The sequence below is a fragment of the Branchiostoma lanceolatum genome, chromosome 15 (assembly GCF_035083965.1).
Source record: "Branchiostoma lanceolatum isolate klBraLanc5 chromosome 15, klBraLanc5.hap2, whole genome shotgun sequence".
Taxonomy (NCBI): Eukaryota; Metazoa; Chordata; class Leptocardii; order Amphioxiformes; family Branchiostomatidae; genus Branchiostoma; species Branchiostoma lanceolatum.
This window is the reverse complement of record NC_089736.1, coordinates 4,920,718-4,943,028: the sequence shown is the minus strand read 5'-3', so window position 1 is coordinate 4,943,028 and position 22,311 is coordinate 4,920,718. Positions and strand designations below refer to the sequence as shown.

Below are 22,311 nucleotides of genomic sequence, written 5' to 3'. Positions count from 1 at the left end.
TATGTTGATTTATTAAAAAAGTAGAGATGATGTTATCTTATTGCATGAATATTATCGAAGAATTATAAAAGACTGATTATATACTTGGACTATTTTTGTGACGCGGTGTCTTATCACGTGACAGGACTGTGAAAAAGCCGGAGGAAAACAACCCCCAAACGAAAAAGGAGAGGGACAAAAAAACGCGAAGTTTTTGCCCTTTTTTGTCAGCTTTTTTGCCACTTTAGTGGCTCCAGAGACCGCTGACAACCCCAGCAAGACATCATGGCGGAGACCTACGTTCTTAACGTTGATTTTAACGGGGAATGTAACGTTTTTCACGTCTCCTACAACACTACTTGGGAGACTGTCGACATGTTGGTACGTAGACGTTCCTTTCTGGAAAATATCGTCCAGAATTTTCCTTAAATTTTCTCTTTTTAAAGGATGACACTTAGATAATGCGTTTCTAAAATGTTTAACGTGTCTAAAAATGTATGTTTCAGCTGAAAGTGAACTGTGGAGAGGATATTAAAGTGACTTACACTGACGAGGAAAATGACCAGGTAAACAAATAATGTTTTCATCATGGCCGATGTTGTTGCAATGTTTTTGTGTTCGGGTCTTTAAAAAATTCTTGCAGATTTGTACGTATAGAATAAGCTTTTTTGAACGTTATTTTACCGTTTTGTCCTCTATTTGATAGATCCAAAGCGTTATGAGGTATTTCCGTGTATTTGGGAATGTTTTCTGATCGTTTTTGTGGTGTTCTTAGGTTGCGTAATGATTTTTTTCAGTGTTCCAAATATGATCATATTGGAGAAAGGGGGAGGGGGGTACATGTACAATGTATGGGTGTGCATTGGGTGGGGGGAAGGGAACTAGTAAAAAGAGTCAAATGATACGTTGTAAAAAAATTGATTCATGAAATGCCCAGTAAAAAAAATTGCTTTACTGTAAATTCATTTTACCTCAAAACTAAAATTTTAAGATGGCGGGGCTTGGTTTCTGATGAGTTGGATGGGGAAAAAAGATGAATTTTCCCAATTTTGCGGTGGAAACAATGGTTGTAACACAATGCAAAATAGAGAATACGTTCGCAGTGTGATGCAAACTTAAGTGTATTAAGGCCCCCATTCCACTAGACGGCGATCGCACTGCAACCTAATTAAACTCTTGACCTATAATTGGAATATTATGCAAAATGTGAATGTATGACTGAAAAGACAACAAAACACACAAAGTGTAAAATGATTCGCTTTTCAAAAACAAAATTCGTTGAGCGCTCAGTCAAATCGCTTGGTCGCAATACAGAATATTGATAGTGAATTCCTTAAATACAATGTAGAAGAAAAAGAAGAACTTTATTCTGTGCGACAATTGCGACAAGTACAATGTATGGCAACTTGTAGATATAGGACTTTTTCTAGTACCTAACAATTCGTATGAAGACAAAACAAGCTCACTTTTGCCCAATAGCATAACAAAATTAACGATATGCCTCTAAATTCTCATCCTGGTGACAAGCTGATTGGATTTTTTAGAAAGCGGTGGCAAAAATGTGATTATGTCTGTATATGTGCGCTAACACATAGTCCCTCTAAGTGTTGCATACCTGTATCAGGGCTTGAAATACCACCTACGTAGCATGTGCAGGTTAATACAGGTAAAATAGGACCTTATAACAGGTATTTCTCATGTCTACATGCACAGGTTCATTTTGATTGTTTCCAAACTTGCCTTATACACTTGTGACTGTTCACTGTTGCATTGAAAATCCTGACATTGTGAACATTGTTTATGATGGATTTATAGGGGAAGAAAATGACCGGTGCAGGTAAAATTATCATTACATGTAGTTTAGATAATTGTTAATGTCATCAGCAGCTGTATAGGTATATAGAAAATGCATGCATATACTCATTATATATGTATGGGACCGATGTATGCCATCATGAGGCATTTACAACAGTTACTGTACTAACATGACATTGTGTAACATAAAGTTAGATGACTTGTAGGATGACAATGTGCATTTCTCTATCATCTCAAAAATTACCAGTAGCATAGTCTAGATGAAATATTTTTTTCCCATTTTGCCCCAAAGTTTGGCTTTTTGGACCACACAGAACATAAAATTAAACTGAAAATGTTAGTCGTCATGTATGATTGATAATCATACCCAAAACCCTTCACTATGTTCCAATTGTTGTTTAACTTGAAGTGGTATCAAAGGTGAAAAATTAGGTGTTATGTTGATTCTGGCTTCCTGTGCCATGTAAGATGCAAGTCTGTCGAGTCACTGGTTTTGACAAATTGTAGTCACATGTATATATTGTATATTGATTGGAAGTTTACACATAGTTTTCACACTTTTGATTGAAGGAAAATATATTTATGGTCACATCTAGACTTTAGACTAGAGTGGAATGTCAGACAACTAACAGAATACCATAGACTGTATTTAGGCTAACATTCAAAATAACTTATGAAAACAAGAATTTTTTTTTGCCATTCTATATATATATATATATTCTTTCATCACCTTTAAACTACAATTAAGTATGTAAGTAAGTTAGATTAAGCTTGTTGTGGGAGTCAAATTGTTCTGAACAATCATGTGTCCCTTTGTCACCTGTACACACAAAGGATATATGACAATGAGTCATGATCACCTGATGATGACATCATACTTCATACTGTAAATCCTGAAATGTTCACGGTGGTTTTATATTCACAGTTGTTACGGTGACCTCTCATTCTCAAATAAATATAGAGTATGTTCTTGTCTTCCATTGTATTACTACCATTGTTTGATTTGCAAATTTAAAGAGAAATTCTTGATTTTTATTTTGCCATGCAATGTAAGTGTAACAAACATGGATAAATCTACTGTATTCATACATGAAACACTGTCAGCAGATAAGAATTCGGCCTAGCGGACTGCATGGTGGAAAAGTAGATTTTACATGTAGAACGTATGGATCATGCCATGCAGAAACTGGTTAAATTCTTAATATTGGTGGAATTTTACCGGTGAGAATAATAATTATTGATAAACAAAAAAAGTTTACATAATAGAATATAACCCCATACCCAGTGCAGGTTAGGTGCAGACAGATGTCACAATTACCCAATTCAATTTCCATTTTTTAATTTTCATGTCATCTGACATAACAAATACATGTACTTGTTATCTGTGACCAGCACATAAATGAAATATTTTTATTGTTTTTTGCAGGTGTGCATTAACAGCCAAGGTAAGTCAAAGTCACCTGTAAATTTCTTTTGATCTGTTGCATTTCTCTATTGCTTGAAATGCTTGTCAAAATTTTTGTACTTTTTGGGCTTACATGTATTCACATAAAATTATGTTCCGATGTCAACTTAAATACTGGATATTAAGTATACTAAGTCTTTTTGCTAAATTTGCGGATTAGTATAACTATTAAAAGTGCTTACTGCCTATAATCGGTGTATGTCCTAGAAGGAAATCTAGCATACATATGAATGAACATGTACTTTTTTTCTTGTGTCAATTAAGTATCCGTTTGATATTTTCAATGGCTCTATTGCCTCCAGTTCATAGGTTGTCTGAAAGCAAAACTTACAGGAAAAGAGAATCCATAGAATTTGAGACTAAATGTCCCATACTCCTTTGCAGCTGAGTTGGAGGAAGCGCTGAAATGCACGCGCAACGCTAACGACGTTCTGTCCGTGCAAGTGGTGGAAGCCCCGCGTACGCCGCCCGAGAACAGCATCAGTCGCGATGGCGGGTCGTCGGTGCACGACGAAGTTGCGTCCGTTCCCGACGAGCCGGCGGCAGTCCCCGAGCTTGTGCTCGTGACAGACGAGCCGACCAAACTGAGCGAATTTCCCAAACCTATCGAAGAGCAACCGCTGGCTGACAAGACTAAGAACAAGGTTTGTGTTAACATGATTGTGCTAAAAGGTTAAGGCAAAAGGTAGTCCCATGGCCTGTTTGAGACCGAAGGGGCAGTGGGTTGTTGTCCACTGTGTCTAGGACACAGTATTGGAAAGGCAGAGCCTATTCTTCTTCTTCCACTGTCAGGTACCGATTTTTTCCCCTGGCTGGAATGAGGAAAGTCGATGTGCTTAGACCCCGTTCATATGAAGCCTATCAAATATCATAGCCTGTTGAATAAATTAAAAGATTTAACCAGCTAATCTAGCGGGCTATCTTAGCCCAGTATGAATGCAATTTAACCGGTTACATAAGGGTTTTAGCAGGTTAAATTGAAACCACCTCCAGAGGTGGTTTCCATTTAACCGGTTAACACCCTTATTTAAACGGTTAAATTGCGTTCATATTAAGCCAAGATAGCCGGCTAAATTAGCCGGTTAAATCTATTAATTTATTCAACTGGCTATGATAGGCTTAATATGAACGGGGTCTAAGTGTCTTTTTGGAGGGCACAACATCGGTGGCATGTCAAGAGATTCAATCTTTAGTTTCTCAACCGAAAATCCTAACTGTTATGAAAACATGATGCCACTTACAATTGTACTATGAAGGCCCATAACAAAAAAATGAGAGAGCAATGCCAAAACCTTGCGATGCTGGTGAAAAGTATTAATTGAAGTACGAAGGCCCACGATGACAAAGCAAGAAAGCAGTATTGACCGTTTTTTAACACAAAAGCCAGAGAAAAGGCGATGTTGACAAATGACAATGTGTTCTAATCCTGAACGACCTTTGTTCACCATTTTAGTGGTATGAAGGCTCACTATGACAATGCAAGAAAGCAGCATTAAACAATTTCCATGTAAAGAAAAGGGGAAAAGGCAATGTTGACTATAGACAGCCACTTTTATTCATATTCTCAGACACTTTTATTCACAATTTTTGTAGTACGAAGGCCCACAATGACACTAAAAAAGTGGCACAATTTCCACAACTTAGCTTAACACAGAAAAGGTTATGCAAGGAGTGTCCGAAAACTCCGACGGATCTTCCAAAACATCAACATTGCCACTAACTTCAAAACTCAATCAACTCTCAAACAAAGACTGGTACATCCTGAAGACCAACCCCACAATGGCATCAAGGCCAATGTCATCTACAGACTCAAATGTGAAAAACCCAACTGCAACAACGATTTAAAAAAAAAAAATTAAGTATTTTCTTTTCCTTAAACCATTAGGGTAAGAGTGGAAGCAGACCTCCATACCAGCTACTTTCAGAGACCCCCCAGCCTGTTCAGATGGATGCAGTGACACCGGACATCACTGTCACTGACCACACATACAGCAAGACCCACGAGGAGCTGGAAAAACTGCCCGATGTGGCCCTTGGACAGGTAATGTAAACTGTAGTACAGAAATCTTAGCTTATCATAAATGTGAATAGATTTTTTTCTTGAAGAGGAACAATAGACCAATCCTGACTGCCCATGACATTTAGCGGTTTGACCAATGATAGCCTGGCAATTAGTGGTTCAACTAGTGAGAGAGTGGCTGCATTTCTGTCCAATATTTGCATTTGTTTTGTTTTTTGCATTCCTTGACATAATAGTTGACAATAGCAGGGCTATGGGATCGGTCTATTGTATTTGTACCACTGTGGTATTATGCAAATCACATCGTAACCTAATCCTTTCAATTTCATCCCATGTTACCAATAGGAGATGCTACCATCTACATCCAGCCGCCCCCGACCGTCCAAGATGGACATTCCCAAAGAGTTACAGTTTAATGACAGCTCATTAATTATGCAAATCACATCGTAACCCAATCCTTTCAATTTCATCCCATGTTACCAATAGGAGGTTCTACCATCTACGTCCAGCCACCCCCGAATGTCCAAGACGGACATTCCCAGGTCCCGCGTCTGCAAGCGTAAGGCCAAGAGTTACTACGCCAGCCTGGCCGAGAGCATGGGCGCGACGCGGGCTGCCAAGATGGCTGCTCTGATTGGTCCACAGGTTGGTGACGGGGTAGGTGGTTGTGGTGGTTGTGTTTGGCAAAGATTTTTGGCAAAACCTGAGAGACGGAGCTTTTACAAAATCTACACCTTTCCAATGACACATATTTAAATGTACAATCGTTAAACTTCAAGTAACAATGGGGAAATCATTGATCAAATTTAGTTTTCTACGTTAAGTTCGAGAGTGACACTTTACGCCAAGAAACAGTCACTCTTGACAAGCAACTGGATATAATTTTTCCAAGATTAATGAATTTCCCAAAATCATATCCAGTAACTGTTGCTTGAGTAACTATTTTTTGTGTTATCTTATTACTTGGATGTCTAACTTTCGTTGACCTATGTGGCACTTTGATTTACCATGTTCCATTGTAGAAACACATCACAATGTGACAGAGTATTATACTGGGTTCTATACTATGATTAGAAAATTAAATATAGTCTCTATCTTGTAATCCTCAGACTGACCAAGCAGATGGGCGGATGCACGTGGCACGTTGCCTGATGCGCTCACAGAGCCTCCCTGATACCGAGAAGCCGCCCAAGTGGTTTGTGGACTTCATGAAAGAGGTGAGAATATTTATTTAAAGATAGCGATATAAGATGATCTTATGATGGCTGTTACCGCTGTCATAGCACAGAAGAGGGAACATTGTCTTAATCAATTAAAAAAAAAAGTAACGGTAAAGGTAGTCCCATAGCCTTTCTGAAGTAGTAGGGGCAGTGGTTAAATGTTTCCATCGTGTCTAGGGCATGGTATTGGAAAATCACTAAATCTTTTGTACAGGACTAAATCCAACTTTAAATTCCTTCCATCCTACTCATAACTTGGGAGTCCAATTGTTGTTATTTTTCGTTGTTAAACCTGTAATTTTAAGCTTACAAATTAAGAACATTTTCATCTGTTTCATGTCATAGACTTAAGACTTTTTTGGATGGATGGGGTGACATCTGTCCCAACAGGCGAATTTCCGTTCTGAGACGGAGGGATGGGTCCTGGAGACAGCCATGCTTTTATATCATTCTGTTTTTTTCTTCTTCTTGCAGTTCAAAGAGGAAACTGGGAAGGAGATCACCATGGAGGTGCTGCGGAGCATCAAGGAAACCAGCTCGTCCCCAGGGAGCATGGAGGGTCCTTCATCCCCTCCCCCTGTCCCAGGCACAGCTGTTCCGGTGCCTGCAAATGTGCAAACAAACGGTAGGTGTATCACACAGGCACTTAATGCAATGGCCACACATCCCGTAATGTTTGTACTTATTCTAGTTAAAACAGTGAATTCATTGTCCATGGATTGAGTGGAATGTTAATTTACCATAAAAAACATAGATAAACAAAATGATAGACATCAGTTATGAATGTATTAAGTGTCTGCTAAAAGATGAGCCTGAAAAATGAAACTATATGGGCTGAGTTTGATTCCTAAGGTCGGCCCAGCTTGGACCAAGGAGGTTATATCCTTGCTTGGACATATGTTGTAAGGGACTGCATTCGTAATTTTGGATGGTGACATAAAGCCGGCAGCCCCTTGTATGAACCCAACACACTAATAGGAAAGATTGCACCCAAGAACCTATTAAGAGAAGTGCTTACATTTCATTTCATATTTCATTTCAAAATAATAAGACAGACAATTTGAAAGTTTTTGTATTTTGCTAAAGCTTACGATAATGACATAATTATGATTTTTTCCCCCCCACAGGCTCAGCGGTTGCCTATGTACATACAGGCATCATTTGTGACCAGTGTGAACAGATCGTTGTGGGGATACGCTACAAGTGCGCGTGAGTATAACCAATAGATTTCTAACAAGACTAAGTGTTCGAAATACATGTATGTATCCAATACAGTAAGAGACTGATCCTGACTGTCCATCACAATTAGCAGTTCGACCAATGATAGCACTGGTTTGACCAATGAGAGAGTGGCTGCATGTCTGTCAAAGATTTGCATTTCTATGTTTCTATTTTGCATTAAATTTTCTTCATTTTGATGGAGATGGGTGGGTCTAAGGGATCGGAGTGAGGAAAGTCATGTGATGTGTCTTCCCCAAGGATACAAGGAGTATCCAGGATTTAGCCAGGAATGGAACCTGTGACCTCTCAATCTTGTGTCTTGCTAGCCTAGCCACTCGATCAACCAGAACAGTTTTTGGATATCCCAAACCAAGAGTGCAGGTTTGGGATATCCCAAATGTGCTCCAGCGGAGCGCGTCTGAGATAACCAAGGGTGTCTATCGTGAATGATGACTGCTAGTGGTCCTGTCAATCACCATGATTGACTTCACCATTGCACCAATCAGCGCACATGGCTGCACTGGAAGGAGCACATTTTGGATATCCAAAAATGTCTCTACTTGGCGACACTTCTGTTCGGCGACACTTCTGGATAGCACAGAGCCTACCATGGACTAAACATACTGTTAATCCCTTGTACAGGAACTGCAGTGACTATGATCTGTGCGAGGCTTGTGAGCAGGTGAGCGAGCACAACCCCACTCACGTGTTCCTGAAGGTGCGCACGCCCGCCTTCGGCGCCGGCCGCAAAAACGGCAAGATGGTGCCGCTCCTCAAGAACTCGCTGTACGGGGACGAAACAGACAAGACGGCTCAGAGGTTAGCTTTTAGATTAGTTACAAATTGTCTACTGCCATTGCATGTTGCAATACAGGGCCCAGGGTTTTTCTTGGAAAAATTTGCAAGGTGGAGTATTGTGAGAGAGTGGAGCGACCAATTGGGGGGATGGTGTGGAAGGTGGGTTTCGCCCCCTGTCTTGGTGTGGAGTTTTAGAGATATTTAAGTTAAAATGGAGCATTCTAATCTAAGGCTTTCTGAGGAGGGAAAATATTTCTGTCAGACAGGTAACAGTTGAAGACTGTGGCCACATGTGACATATTGCATCCCTGGTCAATCAGAATTTTATGCTTGTCAGAGTATCTGCTCCCCGGGGTAAGGTGGCACATGGTCAGGGCATGGGGGCGCAGCGTCCCTGTTACCCAGTGTTTAGATAAAGCCCTGCAGTATACACATGGTAATCCAAAGCTGTGATGAAAGTCGTAAGTGATCTTGCTATTTCACCAAATGGTTCAAATTCTGGAATAACAGGTTCAAATCCGGGTTTGCGGATTCGATGGGGTGGTCTACTAGGTGGGCTAGTGGGGTGGGCTACCTCAGCATTGTACCCTTTTTGGGCCTCAAGGCTATGCATGGGGATTTGGCCTCTTATGGAATTTCCTTGAAGAGAAACTGGGTCAAGCTGTGGGTGGGCTAGAGGGAAGGCAACAGCTGATCATATGGCAGGTGGGGGGGGGGGGGTAGATGTCAGCAATGAACTCCACCAAGACTGGTAGAAAAGCCATTTATCATAAACAAACTTCTAAGTACTCAGTATACAATAGGATGTAAGGGAAGAGGTAAAAGGGGAAATAAGCTGGAAGTTGGATAGGGCAGCTAGGAATGAGAGAGCCTTTCTTTGACAAAATTCAAAACATATGTCTCACATTTAGACTAGAATGTACCTAAATGCATGTGCTTGTATACAAATGTAAAATGTATTTGTGATTATGTGTGTCAGTACATGAGCGTGGGTTGGAATGTTGTGTGTGTGTTTGTACAATGTATAGTGTTGCTTTTGTTGCTCATTTCTTTCATGTAGCCACAATGCTACTGTCCTGTTGGCTTGGCTGAGCAGTTAAGGAACAGGGAACATGGTCCTCCATGCTTAAAAATCTATAACTGGGGATAACAAACTCCTGCACGATGTAAATGTATGCTCATTGCCCACCTCCACACCCCCCCCCCCCCCCCCCCACCCACTGTAGCATCCCCAAAGCAATATGATCAGTTGCATTCCTTCCGGCCCACCCACAGAGTGACCCATCTTTTCCTCAAGGAAATTCCATAAGAGGCCAAACCCCCATGCATAGCCTTGAGGCCCAGAAAGGGTACAATGCTGAGGTAGCCCACCCCACTAGCCCACCTAGTAGACCACCCCATCGAATCCGCAAACCCTTCAAATCCCTTCTGATGAGTATGCTTATGGGGAAACTTTAGGCATCAAACCTCTGCACGTAAAATAACCCAACACACATGGAAAAGAGTCCTGGTTTAAAACACAATGGTATATAGCAATGCCACATGGCATTACCACGAACTACTTGTAAAAGCATCATGGTTCACCTTTTGAGGATGACTACTTTACCTAAGTTTACCTGTTGTTTCCTATAGTGAAACTCCAGCGACGAGCACCAAGCCTGCCTCTGAAACAAGGGAAGTGACCGTCACATCACCGGCCAAACCCAATCACGAGGCTCGAGTACGCGAAGAGTGCAAGAAAATCAAGGAGATGAAGGCCAAGGAGTTGAAGGAGGAGAGACGCAAGCTCAAGGAAGAGCGACAACGCCTTAAGGAGGAGCGTAAGAAGCTCAAGGAAGAGCAGAAGAGGCGTCTTGAATCAGGGTTGCCCCTCATGGCTTACAGGTCAGTAAAAGAAATGTTTATTTAAAAAAATTTTTCCAATATAAAGACTTGACTCACCAAATCTCGGGCCAGACCTTTGGGCCAGGATATTTGACTCAGTTGGGGGTTGATACCAACTTCCAACCACCTTTGAACTGTTTCTTTCAGTTCTAAGTCACTTTGTTATATCCCATGACCTGTAAATGGGTCAGTGTCTCTGAAGAAGACAAGAGGTGTGGTAATTAAAAGATTTTGGTGATAAGGCCTTTTTACGTGAAAAGAGTTCAGCTTTTTTTCAATAACCATTTTATCTACCAACACACAAATGAACTATTATGCCAGTGGAATGAAGGTTAGTATTTTAGCTAAGTGGCTGTAAAATGTTTTCCTGCTGGTGTTGATTGTTGACCTTGAATTTGTTGTACAGGAAGTGGGGTCGGAGCAGCAGTGTCACCAGTGAGGGGACGAGCGACCCAGTCTACCGACCCCTGCCCCCTCCCCCACCCGTCCAAGCACCCAAGATCACAAGGTGAGCAGAACAGCAATGGTTTAATCTTTAGAACATTAAAGCAGTTTGGCACCCAATTCCCTATTGGTTACAAAGTTAGGCAGCAGGGAGAAGGTTAAGGAGAGTAAAAAAGGATGGTTTGTTTGTGAAAAAACACTAATTTGCAGCACAAATTTAAAGCTGAATTGAGGCCAAGCCACATGTGCAAGTATCATTATTAGTGTTTTAGTAATATTTTTATGTGAATTAAAGATAGTGCACCTTAATCAATTAAAAGATTGGAATGTTAGAGAAAAACATTGTGACATTAAGACTTGTGATCAAACACAAATCTAAACGCACAAGTAACCGTACACAATATGGTAATAGTAACGTTAAGGTACTATTCTTTAGAATGATAGTAATGCCCAATCACAAATGCATAGCTTTCTTCTTCACTTACCCAAGCTAATTACATAATTATGGCTGTATAACTGATAGAAATGGGGATATGTTTGATTCATTAAAGCAACTTGATCATAGACATTTGAGGGCCAACACCCTATTGCCTACTTATCTGTGATCTGTTTTGTTTCTAGCCACATGGACGCCGTGTTTGTCTGCGACGGTAACATGAGAGACGGAACTCACGTCCAGCCCGGGACCAAATTCACCAAGCACTGGGTCATGCGCAACGAAGGGGCCGGAAACTGGACATCCAACACCAAGGTCAGACATACATTTGTAGACTCAGTTTTACTGCACATCAATACTGTCAAGTGATACAAAACAATAAGGCATGAAATACGTCAAATGGTAGGTCATGTCAGAAGTGCATTCAAAACGGACTTATAGACTAGGGCATCAAATGATTGGGGGAACCAATCTGAACCAGAGTTCCCCGATGTGTTCTATCCGATGTGTTCTATGGATTAACAATAACCTGGTAGCCTTGTCCATCAATTTTCATGCTGTCCCTCTGTCTGGTATGAGGAAAAAGTGTGGCAGTGTGTGTGGGGAGAACACAATATACATGCATTGGGTCTCTGGCCTCTGGCCTCTGGCCTCTGGCCTCTGACTTGTCTTCGCTGACGAAGATTTCAGGAAGACAGGGTGTCCTCTAGGTGTCCTGTGCAAGATGAGGGCGTCTAATTTCCTTGTTTTCTTAGTGTGGGGTGTCTTGTTTTCTTAGTATAAGACCCTTTGCCTAATAGTGTTTGATCTCTGTGTTCCTCCTACAGCTGACTCTGATGTGGGGAACCATCACCGTGGTGTCTCCCAGCGAGGTGTCGGTACCGTTCCTCCAGCCCCAGGAGGAGGGGACCATCAGTGTGGAGTTCCTAATTATAATAAACCTCTCTGTTTTTGTTCCTCCTACAGCTGACTCTGATGTGGGGGACCATCACCGTGGTGTCTCCCAGCGAGGTGTCGGTACCGTTCCTCCAGCCCCAGGAGGAGGGGACCATCAGCGTGGAGTTCCAGGCGCCGGAACGACCCGGGGAGTACCAGAGCCACTGGCGCCTCATGCACCACGGGCTCACCTTTGGACACCGCGTCTGGTGCTCCATCGTTGTCGACCAGCCAGAGGTAAATTGTTTGTTTGTATCGCATACCCGTTAAAGTACCTCATGGCATGACACACCACGTTAACTTTGTACTGAAGAGTACAAGCTGTATATCCAGACAGATGTATTTGATCCACTCATAGCAGAAAGTACCCCTACTCTTTTTGATACAAGTGTGGTTATTTTGCCACCACGACGCCACTTTGGTGAAATTGGCCCTCTTTAACCTTCTCTCTGCTACTAAACCCCATAACCAATGCAAATCTAGTGCCGAGTACAGTAGCTATCTTAGCACACTGAAGGTAAATGTAGTATTAAGTAAACACCTAAACTGCATTCCAGCATAACAAAGGAGTTTCACAGAACTTCCTGCCATCCGTACTACAGCCTTCATCAGGTTTGATTGACCGAACACAACAGATCATGTGACCCTTTAGGCAGCTGATGTTTGCATTATCAAAAATCAAAAGTGCCTGGACATTTTTACCACCCCTCATTTCTAAGATCCCTAGAACTTGCCTCCTAGATACACAAGCCCGTACCAGTCAATATTTATAATCCAAATTATCAAAAATGTTGTTGCACAGATCCTGGAGCCAGTTCTAGAGGCTGCCAACATGGTCCAGGATATGCAGATTGCATCACCAGCACCAGCCAATCAGGAGACAGAGCCGGAAGAGTCCACTATGGAGGCTGAGACGGGGGAGGAAACTGATAGTCAGAAGTCAGAGGATGTAGACAAGTCTGAGGAGAAAGACCATGCAGGTTGGTGTGTGTGTGTGTGTGTGTGTGTGTGTATGTGTGTGTGTATGTGTGTGTGTGATCATCATGTAGTGAGTTAATGTGTATGTGCCTGTTTGTGTGTCTATGTGTGTGACACTGTGTATTATTTTGTTTCCTCAAAGCACACATCTTTCTGTTAGTTGACTCTTTCCCATTGCCATTCAAAACCATTGCCATTGGAAGATAGCAAGAGAATACAGCCATCTTAGAGCATAACACATAGACTTCACTAAAATAAGTGAACAATGATCATGTCAAAACTGCCCCAAATCATGTCTTCAATGCAGGGTTTTCAAATTCTTTCCATTATTTATCCTTAAGAAGGCGTGATCCGTGTACTAGTATACCTTAGTGTTGGAAATAAGTTTAGCATCGTACTAAAAATTCCTTTCTTATTACAGATTTTGCTGATGCCACCCAGGCTGCTATTGCAGTGGTAGCGCGCCTAAAGACGCCCCCGTCTGACTGTAGTACTCTCATCAGTGCTGTGGACATCCTCACCGCTCAGGACCTGCTGTCATTCGAGATGCTAGATGTGGGGGAGGGCAGAGAGGTGGACAATGTACCCAACAACACTCCCATTGGTCAGTATTTGTACCCAACAACACTCCTATTGGTTAATAGACATAACAGGTTACCCAACAACACTCCTATTGGTCAGTATTTGTACCCAACAACACTCCTATTGGTCAATAGAAATTGTATCCAACAGCACTCCTTTTGGTCCGTAGACATTTTAATGTGTCCAACAACCATAGGCATCCTTTTGGTCAGTTGACATCATAACAGTTAATGCATATTTTTAGTATGCATGTCACAGTGGAATGGAATTACATTACTGTAACACCATTGAGAATAGAAAAAGATATGAACCATACGTCTTTTGCTGTTTTTTTTTTTTTTTTTTTGCTCTGTTTTTTGCTGTGCCCTGTACACCATAAATTCATGACATTGTGAATGATATGTCTCCCTTGTATGACTACTGTACTACAGAATCGTTTCAACTGCGAATTTAAAACACCATGAAGACCTACTTTTCCCGCCTATGATAAAATTAAGCCACCGAAAATGGAGGCCTTCCCGCCTGGGACCTCCTCCCCCTCCTACTTTGCCCCTCACGAGGTTATCTGGGGGTAGCCAACATGATGATGATGATGATGATGAAAAGAAAAAAAATTTAGTGCTTTTCCTGAGAATAACATTTACTGTAAGATTTGATTCCGTAAACTTAAATGCTTCTTTGTTTCTCTACCACAGACATGACCCCCAGAATTTCCCCACTGCCTTGTATTGACGAGGACCTGCTCTTCAAGCAGAACAGCTCCAACCAATCACAGAGCAGCATCGTTGAAGTGATTAACGAGGTTGTTGTGGACGGGAAGGAGAGTGCGACCGCCGCTGCATCTGAGGTGGAGCAGATGGAGGAGGGGGTTCTGGTGGAGAATAGAATGGCCGCCATTGAGGTCAAGAAAGGTCAGTGCTGTTCCAGGAATTATCATTTATAGTCCAGTGGTTAGCGACCCTAATGTAAAATGGAAGTTAAGTAGAAGTTGTGAGTTTGAATTACGGCTGTGTCGCTCACTCAACATGCAGGTCCTTACTTAGGATGGGACGTTAAGCTATGGTCCGCTGTTCATTGTGCTTGACGGTGTAAAAGTTGCTCCTTAGTGCACAGAATAGGGGCAAACAAACAAACAAAAATGAACAACATGCAGTGTTCTCGCCAGGCCTTTTCAGCATAGAGGCACCCTATGCTGTGATTTGGACCCCCTATGCTGTGATCTGGACCCCTATGCTGTGTTTCAACCAGCATAGGGGTATTTCTTTCTGGGACAAACCTTGTGACCCTTCATAAATCTTATAAAAAGTTCATATTTGGCTTTAGAATGAGGCTGTGACAGAGAAAAAACTCTACTTCACAAAATTTATCCCTCAAAATGCATGAAATAATGTCTCATTGGGTTATGAATTTACAAATTTTCCGGGAGAACATGCCGGACTCCCTACTCTGGTCACTCCACGGGTGACTTGCACCGCGTTAAGTTGGCCTTCTGTACCTGACCCCTATGCTGTGAAAAAATCCTGGTGAGAACACTGACATGGGCTTCTAATCAATGAATGGGACAAAAAAAAAATAAAGCTGGAGACAGCCCTGCATGTACCTCAGTTTTAACCTTCTTCCTGCTGCCTAAATAAACCTTAATACAAATTTGCTACGTTAACCTGCTAAAGGTTAAAACATACTTTAGAATTTGTTGATCTGTGTTTCAAAAAGCAGAAAGGGGGTTGAATTTTTCTTCTCTTCTTGTTTATCCTGTAGAACCAATCGATGAGGAGACCAGCAGCCAATCGTCTGACAGCACTGTTGACTCGGATGACTACATCGTGGTGCCCATGCCAACCTGCTTCAACCCTGAGATCCCATTGGATGGCTCCAGTCTGTCCTCTAACACTGACGTAGCCATACAGACCGACGAGACATTGGAAGTCGCCGACAGTGTGGACTCAAGATGCTCAACACCGGAAATAGTACAAGGTAATTATTTATATGATAGTACTGTAACAGTTACAGTGTAGCATAGCACCTGTAGTCCAGTGCATGGTTAGTCACCGTGCCTCTGGACAAAGAAGCCATGAGTTCGAATCCCAAATATGTTGCTCACCCGACATGCACGCTACTGGAAAGTGTTGCAGTCCTTAAAATGGGACGTTAAGCCATGTTCCATTGTTCATTGTGCTTGTGGAAAAGAGCTAGGGGAAATCCTGGTACAATGAACCTGTGAACACGGCACATAGTGTCTGTCTTCTCTGTCACTACTAGTGAAAGAGTAACTCTTCATGATGACTTTAAAGTGAAACCGGTACAAGTGACCACTTTTACATAAAAATTGTGACCCAGCATTTTGTTTTGGCACTGGAACTGTTTTTGTATTGAAAGGGGCCGGCATGAAAGTAACTTTGATACAACCTTTTTTTCAGAAAATGGAACCATCAGAATCCAGGACAAGAACGAGTTCCAGCCCATCTTTCCACCTTTACCAGCGCCTGTCCATCAAGACCCAACAGCCAATCAGATCCAGGTTATAGACCTGACAGTTGATGATGATGATGATGTCATCCAGGTGAAGTCTGAGTCCTCGTCCAATGATGCTGCTGCTTTCCTGACAGAAGTACCAGACACAGCTGATGGCGTTCTGTCAGTAGATCCAGCAGCCAATGAAAGCACACCTGAAGTTACAATAGCCAATGAAATGCCAGCTCTGGAAGAAGACAGCGGATTGGTAGATGAAGGAGAAGTCTATGAAACAGATGATGACGAAGATGATCTCCCAATCGGTGCAACAGCAAGTGATGATCGCTCAAACAATACAGTAGTTAAGCGCCCACCAGAGGAAGTTGGTAAGGGAAACACTTTTAGTTATTGAAAATTCTTGACAATGTACCTAACTTTAGAGGTAGGGTGAGAGGTTTAATACCTAAAGCCCACCAGAGGAAGTTGGTAAGCGAAAAACTTTTCTTACTATTAGTTATTGAAATTTCTTGACATTGTACCTAACTGAAGAGGTAGAGTGAGGTTTAATACCTAAAGCATTTTTGCTCAGTTACATGAAAATCTTCTTCATATTGTAATATTATGGAAATGGTTTTCGAATGTCATAAATTGCTTTTTAAGATGGGTAAGACTAAGAGGTCTAACAGCTAAAGCCTTGTTGGTCAGTTACAAGAAAGTTTTCTTCATAATTATTGTAATGCTATAGCAAAGGATTTTGAATGCCATACACTGATATATAAGTTCCCTCTTCTCACGGGTTAATCAAACAGGTAAACAAAAACCTTTCGTTGGACCAAAAACGAAATTCATTTTTTCTATGACATGAGCATCTTTGCTATTAGTTATCTTTTCTAAAATTACAGTTACCACCTTTTTTGCAGCTACTGATGCCACAGAGCAGAATTCCACAAACGCTGACAACGAGCTCAACAACAACACCAACGCCAGACGTGCTTCAGACCGCGCTCACGCCACGTTCCACGCCGACGGACCTATCGTGGACGTCTTTCCCACGCCTCGCGGGTAAGACTCCTCCCCTTCTACATGTAGTAGCATGCAAAATCGGTGCTCAGAAGTTATTCTAAGAGTAGTTTCAAGGTACACTGAAGTAGCCGTTTGGCACCGACTACCTATTGGTTGCAGATTTAGGCAGCAGGGAGAAGTCGTTGTGTGTAGTGCAAGTCTTACATCATATATCTATTATATAGTTTTGAATGTGCTTTTTTTGCGTTTGCCAGTAGTCTTCTTGTTGAAGTCAGCCACTGACGAAAGTTGACGTTCTTATGTTTCTGACGAAAGATGGTGAATACTATCTGATACGTCTGACCGTTAACAAAACTTATCCTGAGTTGCTTGAGTAACTTTTCTATTATATTTATTTCCTGGATGTCTAACCTTCATCAATTGGTTCTATCATCGCTTTGATGGTTTGTGAACTGAAAAGACCATTTTAGAATGAAAATAAAAGATTTTCAGTAAAGGTTTTTAACCTTCTCCCTGCTGCCTAACTCTGTAACCTATAGAGAATTGGGTGGCAAACGGCTACTTAAGTGTGCTAAATGTTAAAGAAAAACAATCTCTTGTTGATAAAAGTATGATGTACCATGTATCTCTTTTCCCATTCTGTACAGGTTATCTGCAGCTGAATTCGGGGGTGCAGTTGTGAATGGAGCCATCAATGTGGCCTCCAACATTGTTACAGCCTTGTTTGGTAACAACGGTCGGCAGAATCAGGTATGAAACATTCAGTACTGTCCGTAGTTTCTCATGCTCAGAACACCCCCTTTCTCATAATCCCTTGTGGTCTCTTGATCCTACAAGGAAGTGTGGAGGACTATTCTATTTGGAAAAGGTTAAAGGGAGTCAGTGTCACTTTTTACAGTAAAAAGATGGAGAATGGCACAGCAATTTGTGAGAATTTTCTTCAAGTTCTGTAAATGCATTTAAGTTCGCGTGGTTTGAAATGAAAAACATATTGGCATCTTGTGTATTATTGTGTTATACTGTAACAGTTATGATATATATTGTGTTATGTTTTAAGTATTATTCTGCCAGTGAATCTCTTTTAAAACACGGGACCTCCGTTTAACGTCCTATATCCGAGGGACCGAAGTTAGGTCCTCATTTTCACCTGATTGAAGTGAGGAAATTCATGTGAAGTGTCTTTCTCAAGGTCACAACGTCAATGGCACAAATCAGGGGATGCACGATTCAAACCCACTCTCCTGGACCTCTGGGTTCTGGGCCAAACATCTTGCCATTATATATGCCATTGAAATGTTGGGTTCCTAGGATACCCAGCCAAATTAGAAGAGTTCACATTATCTATAAGTGCATTTATGGTTGCTGTGTGATCGTTGTAAAGTAACAAATTCTGTGTTTGTTCCAGCCATACATCCCCCCTCAGTACGATGTCCCCCCTGAGGGAGACTACACCCCCCCAGCCCCCACCTGGCCTCCACCCCCCTCCAGTGTCTCCCCCATGGACCAGCTCTTCGAAATGGGCTTCGGCAATCGCGAGCTGAACCAACGTCTGCTCGACAAACACGGCAACGACCTGAATCGCGTGGTGCCCGAACTCTTGGCCATGATGGACAACAACTGGCACGAACAGAGGCACTAGGGTGCATCTCATCACCCGGGAGAATCGTCATCGGTACTGTAGGGAGCATCTCAAAACTTGAATTAAACAACTGGCATCAGCTTGTCACAAAACAATATCTTATTGTTAAATTTGTAGGAAGGTCCATCTGTAACGGTAATGAACATGTTGATAAATTTGCACTCTATTTTCCTACACAATGTAAAGGGCTTACCAGCAAGCTTTCGACCAGTTCTCTCAAGTTGATTTGAGTCATTGCTAACGTCACACTTGCGCTCAGGTCAAGTGAAGTAGGCTTCGGGTAAAATCAACTTGAGAAGGATCAGAGGACTGGTCAAAAGCATGTTGGTAAGCACTTTGTGTATGGAAAAATCATGTGAGTTTATTAATATTTTGATATTAAGTTACGTAGAGAAAATTCAGACCAATATATAGCACTTTGGCATTTACGGTATATTCTGTAATATTTGCTCTGCTCATGTTGAAATTTGGCTGTGCTTTTGTGCTATGATGAATATTATCACATGGGTGGGTTGTACACTAAATTGTAGTGATCATTCAAAATTACCCAAAAGCTATATGTTTAATGGAGGTTTGCTTTTATTAGGGGAAATACAGTAAGTAAGTTCAGTGTTTACATATTGGATGGTAATGGTTTGTGCCACGATTGTGCATTAATCGGTTAATTTGAAGATGCTTGGTTGGACGGTATTATAGAGATGGTGCCATTCCATGAACAGGAATGCATGTACATTGTAAAACAGACATATTTAGTGCTTGGCGATCATCTTGTATAGTTATAGAAAATATAGATAATATTATATAAATACACTGGTTATCTGAACATGTGATAAAGTAATTTCGGTGATATCTATGTGTGGTAAGCAACTTAGGAATGACCAAAACATGACTGAATTATGATTATGTATGACAATAAGTATGAAAACTGCTTTGAATTCAGTTGGATTCTTTTATTAATATATAGTCACATACTGTATATGACTTATGTTATGTTTTGCATCTTTAACCTGACTTCAAGGTTTCTTAATAACAAGTAACTATCATTATGCAATGGTGGAAAGACTGCATACGTTGGTGATACATTTGGTTTTGCTTGATTAGACCAAAGCTTGTTATCATTGAAATATACAAATTAGCTGTTTGAGCAAGGGAGAATCTCCCTGTGTATAATTATCCAGTGATATGGATATCAAAGTGTATTATGTATTGTTGCCAGCTTTGAGTAATACTAACATTAAGCAATTTAAACACAAAAAGTTGTTTACAGTGTAGGGGTTTTCATTGTATATGGTATATACACGATTGGGCAAGGTTCAGCAAGAAATCTTCAAGACATTGAGGTTTTCTGAAACGTTTAACAGATTTCTACCATAACTGTCTTGATTAAAATTTAGCACTCTGAAGTAGCCACTTGGCACCCAATTCCCTATGGGTTACAGAGTTATGCAGCAGGGAGAAGGTTAATCATTACACCCATGATATAACTGAAGTTCTTAGAAATGTTGCTGTATGCTTTGGTTTTTAAGGTTGAAGATTTATATGTTTCTGACAAGTATAAGCTACACTGTCACTGTAATACAAGAACATGAGAAGAAGAGAAAAAAATCTAGAACACTTGATTTCCAGCAAAGATCATGTAACCACCTGTACATTATGATTACACAAAGAAAAGGTGATTTCGCCCTGTTGTCTTTCTTTATGCATGTGGTTTAGTTGGGAAGGATGCCTAATTACCGCCTCAAATAATGCCGCCTCAAGCTCCCTACACTTGAACACAGAAGGAGGAGAAGCGACATGATCCAGGTATTCAAATTCGTCAAGGGGTTTGACCACATCGAGCCAAGCAGACTGTTTAACTTCAAGACTGATGGACGGACACGGACCAGGGGTCACCCCTAGAAGATCGCCAAACCCCTAGCCAAGAAGTCAACGAGATGTAACTTTTTTTACACCAATTTCATTTGTTGATTCTCAGAATTTCAGAGATTCAGGAAAAAACACGGAACGACAGGGCCGAAAATTTTTTTTTTTTTGCAAATAGTCTGGGATGAAGATAAGGGTTAAGATAACATAAAGATTAAGAGGACTATTCAAGTTTCAGCTTTGTATGGCTCATTTTATGCAATGCACCAACACCCAGGGCTCCTTGTCTTCACTGTGGTTATGACTGCAGTTACCATATGCATAGCTATTGATATATTTAGACTAATTACACTCACCTGTGTTACAGGTGTATATCAACATAATTTACCCAAATGGTCTTTTTAATGTCCAGACCACAAACGAAACATGCATGCCGTTAAGGTAGTTTAAAGAATTCCGGGGGTGTAGGCGGGGCTGGGGTTACAAAAGGTCGAAAGCAGCAACAATAAAATTTGCATTCAATATTAAACCCTTGTATTGAGGGGAGGGCTAGAAGAGTCTGGGATATTGTGGGAAAATGAACTTATATTTTGAATTTATTTCACATAATGTGGCATCGTGTTACGTGGCATCGTGTTACGTGGCATCGTGTTACGTGGCGTCTTGCGACACAGCCTGGCGTAGCCAGACTGGCCTTGAGGGCACCGCGAAGGGCCCTAGTTTTTTGAGACACTAAGTTCCCAGATAGAGAACTAGTGATCTCCTAAGCCATAGGACAGCTCAGCTCAGCCGTCCAAGGCTCGCACATGCCAACCCACTTGGGTCAACACTTCTCCCAAAAGGGAGGCTGTCATTTAAAAAACGACATAACCAGTAGTTGTCATGGAAGGGATCTGGAGCAGCTCTCTGTCACTTTCGTTCGTGGTCTGATCATGAAAATATTTTCAATTAAGTACAGTGTCCAACATCAGCAATCCGACGTCAAGAACCTCTAAACTACTCTATAAACTATTCTTATTATACCAGTAAGTTACAATATTAAACCTAACACTTATAAGATGCATTTTCTGATAGAATATACCAACATTAATAGCTTATGAAATTAGAATTGCATCCACTGCACATGTTCGTTCATTAGACTCAGCTGTGATTAATTAGATAACCAGGTAGATAAATTTTTGAAACGCAGCGGATTTGAAAGTGCAGCGTGAGAAAGAATGTCATCATTTATGCACATTTTTACTTGTAAAGAAGTCTTTTGATAACACGCGATTCCGTTACGATTTAGATAAAGAATCGGGTATATGTTTCTATTTAGCGTAAATGTAACCGCTTCAATCGTTGAGTTTGCAGGCGCCAGAAAGAAAGGTGATTGCAGTACTTCAGGCAACCGTCGGATGTCGCTATTCCTATACCGTGCTGTTACACCGAGAACACTCCACTTTCGCCTTAGCGCGAAATAAAAACCAAACAAATTTTTAAACATGCATTTAACGTTACAGTAATTCGTACGTATTCCGTAAAATTCGTATGAATACTATAATAAGTCACAGCACC

At 41.2% G+C, this 22,311-nt stretch overlaps 1 protein-coding gene across 2 annotated transcripts; it reads left to right on the top strand.

Annotated features, from left to right (window-relative positions):
* The first annotated feature begins 122 nt into the window (after positions 1–122).
* On the top strand, positions 123–20,565 carry LOC136449296 (next to BRCA1 gene 1 protein-like). Of its 2 annotated transcripts, none has more exons than XM_066449276.1 (22): positions 123–360; positions 486–545; positions 3,221–3,239; positions 3,644–3,903; positions 5,145–5,300; positions 5,766–5,924; positions 6,389–6,496; positions 6,974–7,124; positions 7,627–7,708; positions 8,363–8,539; positions 10,151–10,402; positions 10,809–10,910; positions 11,468–11,597; positions 12,249–12,455; positions 13,021–13,198; positions 13,618–13,800; positions 14,474–14,689; positions 15,537–15,752; positions 16,196–16,615; positions 17,150–17,291; positions 17,900–18,002; positions 18,658–20,565. In XM_066449276.1, exons 1-22 carry the CDS (start codon positions 265–267, stop codon positions 18,889–18,891), a joined length of 3,651 nt encoding a protein of 1,216 aa, XP_066305373.1. In that variant the 5' UTR covers positions 123–264; the 3' UTR covers positions 18,892–20,565. The 2 variants fall into 2 exon arrangements, with proteins under 2 accessions (XP_066305373.1, XP_066305372.1); XM_066449275.1 differs by having other exon boundaries at positions 5,766–5,936.
* The last annotated feature ends 1,746 nt before the right edge of the window (positions 20,566–22,311 follow it).

Coding starts and splice junctions, on each gene's coding strand:
- LOC136449296 (XM_066449275.1), top strand. CDS start 265: ATGGCGGAGACCTACGTTCTTAACGTTGATTTTAACGGGGAATGTAAC. Junction 13,801..14,473: donor ACCCAACAACACTCCCATTG/GTCAGTATTTGT, acceptor TCTCTACCACAG/ACATGACCCCCAGAATTTCC. Junction 14,690..15,536: donor CGCCATTGAGGTCAAGAAAG/GTCAGTGCTGTT, acceptor TTTATCCTGTAG/AACCAATCGATGAGGAGACC.